Source organism: Pundamilia nyererei, unplaced genomic scaffold (assembly GCF_000239375.1).
Source record: "Pundamilia nyererei isolate P.nyererei 1_Seehausen unplaced genomic scaffold, PunNye1.0 scaffold00074, whole genome shotgun sequence".
Taxonomy (NCBI): domain Eukaryota; kingdom Metazoa; phylum Chordata; class Actinopteri; order Cichliformes; family Cichlidae; genus Pundamilia; species Pundamilia nyererei.
The window spans coordinates 1,300,452-1,304,727 of NW_005187475.1; the positions used below are offsets into that span (position 1 = coordinate 1,300,452).

The 4,276-nt window shown below is 37.7% G+C and overlaps 1 protein-coding gene across 1 annotated transcript in view; it reads left to right on the top strand.

The window, feature by feature from the left end:
• Positions 1–4,219, top strand: part of scara5 (scavenger receptor class A, member 5 (putative)) — a 114,581-nt gene extending 110,362 nt beyond the window's left edge. Inside the window, exon 11 of the mRNA XM_013911883.1 lies at positions 268–4,219. Coding sequence (XP_013767337.1) covers positions 268–401 — 134 coding nt within the window. The 3' untranslated portion in view covers positions 402–4,219. The remainder of the gene's footprint in view (positions 1–267) is intronic.
• The last annotated feature ends 57 nt before the right edge of the window (positions 4,220–4,276 follow it).

The following is a 4,276-nucleotide window of genomic DNA, read 5'->3' on the forward strand; positions in this document are numbered from 1 at the left end:
TGACACAAAACTAATCACATAACAAAATGAGACAAATACAAACATGAACTCAGAGCGCTGGGTCAGAGACCCAGCCTGTTACATTTTCATGTAGCGTCTGCATTAATTCATTTAATCTCTGATGTCACTGGTGTTCTATTCCATGCTGGGGGTTTTGTTTCTGCTCTGCCCTTCAATTTCACCTCAGATAAAAACATCAGTCTCCTTTCTGCATAATTTTTGAAAACATGTCTTTTTTTGTAATGCTTCCTCTTCTTTTCTGTGCAGGTACTGGTCTGATCTGGATGGATGATGTTGCATGCGCAGGGACAGAAGACAGTATTCACCAGTGTAAGTTTTCCGGTTGGGGCAAAACCAACTGTGGCCATGTCGAGGACGCTGGTGTGACCTGCACCGTCTGAACTTTCAGGATCCCAACACTGCTGCAGCTGCCAAGTATCACCTAAACGCTGCCTTAAACTTCAAGTGCTGAAAGCCCTGCCGTGTGCAGCAAGAGTGTCATATTAGTAGTATGCTGCCTACTTACCTATAAAAAAAAGTGCCAACTCACCTGATGCATGAACTTAACCTGCAGCTTGGTTAGAAGTTCATGACTAAACATATCTATATGAGCCACGGGATTGAATCACAGTGCAGCTTTTGCCAACATAAAAGTTATGTTTTCATTAACTCTACGGTATGAGCTGAAGGATGATCACATGACAGGATGCTTCATGAGGCTGAACTAAAGGGCAAAGGTCAGAATTAACAGGAATGGAGGCTCACCACAGACCAGGTTTGCTGCTTTGACATCCACGAGAGGATTGCCGGATCTGACAACTTCATCTACATTTCCACTTACTAAAGAGCTGAAAAGGCATGCAATGGAACTGACAGGACAGTCTCTGGAGAACTGGTTTTCATATGCAGGCAGCTGCTCTTCACAGTATTATTTAGCAATGGCTTTTGCTCAGTATACCACAGTGTTGCCTTATTACACGTTACAGCAATGCCCAAGTAGGTAACTGTTTGGTGGTTTGCAAACCAGGCGATGCCACAAAATCAAACTAATTGAACTTTTTCGTTATTTTTTTTCTTTTATTTGAATGCAAACTAAAGTACTGTTTATATTCACCATTTCTCAACAAAGCATGCTTTTCTTTCAGATCTATTTATACTATTCCATTTGTAAAACAGCTGCAAAACGAAATTTAGAATTATTCTAAATGAAGTTTTGTTTACAGCATCCTGTAGATACCCCTCTTTCTGCACTTAGGGTCCAGTAAATGGTCAGAAGTGCTCGTCACATAGTCAAAAAGTCTCTCCACTTTCACGCTTTTCCAGTGTATAGTTATTGAGGTGGAGTTTAAGGCTTAAACTTTTTTATATTTCTGTCACTTTTTACAGTCCTTAGTGATTAAAGCTCTATCAGGTACTAATAGTGATTTTTGTTTTTTAAAGCTTGAGCAATCTATCAAATCTGCATTCTGGCAAAGATTTTTAGCTGATTCTTTGAGCTTAAGTATTCTTTTTAGCATCAGCATCATTTCCAGTTGCATGGTGGTAGCTATTTTTATCCAAAAAGCCCAACAAATGTTAAACCTAACAACAAAGAGTAAAACATAAATCAAATAAAACATTTCACAGCTACAAAGTCCTAAAATATTTCCTTCAGGAGTTTGTGAATACCAAAAAAAAACAATCAACACACAATTTGGATGCTGGACGTTTACTCATCAGCTGAATGTTGCTCAGTAGTCGTTTATGTAGCAAACAAATACACAATTTTGAAAGCCAATAATATACAAGCAGGGTCTGTTTTTGAAATGCACAAAGTGCCAAAAAATGTGTTTGTTTCTTTCATGTGTGCATCCTTTAAACTGCAAATCACCAACCTGTGCTTACCGTGGGCTTCTATAGTTATGCAAAAATTATAATAATGTCATTAAATAACAAGTTCTGGAAAGAGTTAACAGTCACCCCTGTTGACAGATGAAGTGATGATGAAGAAGAACAGATGAGTATAAACAGATGGATGCATGGAGGCCTGCCCTGTATGATTTATAACTGTGGGTCTGTCAGTGTTTACTGCCAAAAAATTGGCTTGTTTCAGCAATAACATGCATACACACAATCTCACTCACATCAAAACATCAGACCAACCACAATGGACCTTTCTCCCACATTTTACCTCACTCTCAGTGGAATTTCAGCTTCACGGCTGCTTTCAAATCCAAAAACTTTGTACCTCCCAGGTTTCCTCGTCATTGCTTCGGAGCCAGCAGAAGACATGGAGCGGCAAGCTGGAAAAGAATACACGCAGAAACCTGAACACACCCATGTTTTATATTTGAAGTTTGGAAAGTTTTTTTATCCACCTTAAAAATCTGGCAATCTCACAAACCTCAAAAGACTGAAGTTAAATTCTCTCCAGCCTTAAAATCTGTGAGCTGTCTTAGATTTGTCCCACTTACTTTTTATGAAAATCAATCTGCAAACTTGGTGTCTGGATCCAAGAGAGCAGAGGAAAAAATATTTTGGAGATGAACTTGACTTTGTTCTGCTGCGGCCAAAAATGGTTTTCTCTGCCCCATGTCTAAGTGCCTTGGTGTTTGTCGAGGTTTTTGCTTTAAACCGCAATCCTGCCACAGCAAAACAGAAATGCCGAACAAAAAGAGGGAGTCTGGGGAAAGAGAAAATGAGGTGATAAACCAGATTCAGCAAACTGATGTAAGTGAGAATGGTTGATGTGTTTTTCTTGTATTTTCTGCAAGTATTGACAGGGTGACTCAGGACTCGTGCATAATCAGGTTATATCAGTGTCCTTTGGCTAGCTGATCACATTAAATCATCACATGTGACATCTGCATTACATTACATACCTCCATCGTGTCTAGTGAAAGGCAATGAAAACTCTGGGCTGCTGGGCTTTTCTTTCATAATCACTTTAATATATGCAACAACATCTGTATTGTTGCTCATTCTATTTAATGATATAAAACATATTAGAGGTCAAATAGTTTGTCAGCTAATCAGTACATTAACAAAAACTCTTCACATTATCTTCTTAAACTTTCTGTGTGACAGGATTTTGTATTTTTTTTATATTTTATAGAAGAAACAACAAAATAATCATTAGATAAATCACTAATGCCAATAAATGTTTCAACAATACAGTGTTCAGACCAAAGTTTTGCCACAAATACAGTTACAACCAATAACTGACATCTTCTTTTGTTGTTGTTGTTGTTTTTCTACATTAAAGCAAAGGTAAATCTTTCAGCTGCAGGTGTGTACAAGCAGCAGTAAGTTTGGACCGCACACAGGCTTTTACTGCCAAGCATGATGGGGTTTTTTTTATTTTACCTGTTCTTAAAATATTTGAAATATTGTATTTGCATCACTTTGCATCTTTGACTTTCTATTTACTCTGCATAAAATCAAAATTTGCATAAGTTTAATCTGGAAAGTAGACCATTAGATTGTATATAAAAGTGAGCATTGTGGCCAGTGGCATTACTGTTTTGGTCTTTTTGAAACTAGCCATGAAAAGCATGGGAGGATCTGTCTGAGAAACTCAATGCTGAAGAAAGAAGCCAGCCAACCAAAGGCAGGCCCTGCTTTACTATTTTATTCTCAATGAAACTACAATTTAGAAATTAAAGATTGTGCTATATTTAAAAAATGCCTGATAAAAAGTGTTCACTGAGGTTAAAGATGTGCAAATAGGCTTGTAGGCTTATATTTCCACCCCCTGCTGGCCATTAAAAAGAATGCAGGTTTAAGACTTTCACTTTTTCAGGCTATGTCACTGAATCCAGTTTTTGATTGCAGCCCAAAGCCACACCCACACAAACACTGCCTGCATCGATATCATATAATGGAGATTTTTTTTTTATTGTAGAAATCTCCATAAATAGTTGTGCGTTAAAGAGTAAACCCCTGGCTGGATTTTACAGCAGATTATTTCATTCTCATTCAAATTCTTCTTAGACAGGCAGAAGGATATGTGGAAATTCTTTTTGGAGCACAGAAAGCGATAAAGCAAAATGTGACTGTGTGGCGGCCAGGCCTCTGAGTTTCTCTCATTTATCTTCTAGAGGCGTCAGATTCAGCACTTTGGCTGCAGAGTTATTACTTCCTTTGTAAAACAACAGCCAGAAATAACACCCTCGACTCCTTCCATATTTTTTCTATCTGTTTGTTTGTCATCTCCTTTTAAAAAAACGATACGTTAAGTTAACCATAAAAACAAGCAAAAGCAGGTTGAATTTTTTTTTGTAAATCATTTTGTACT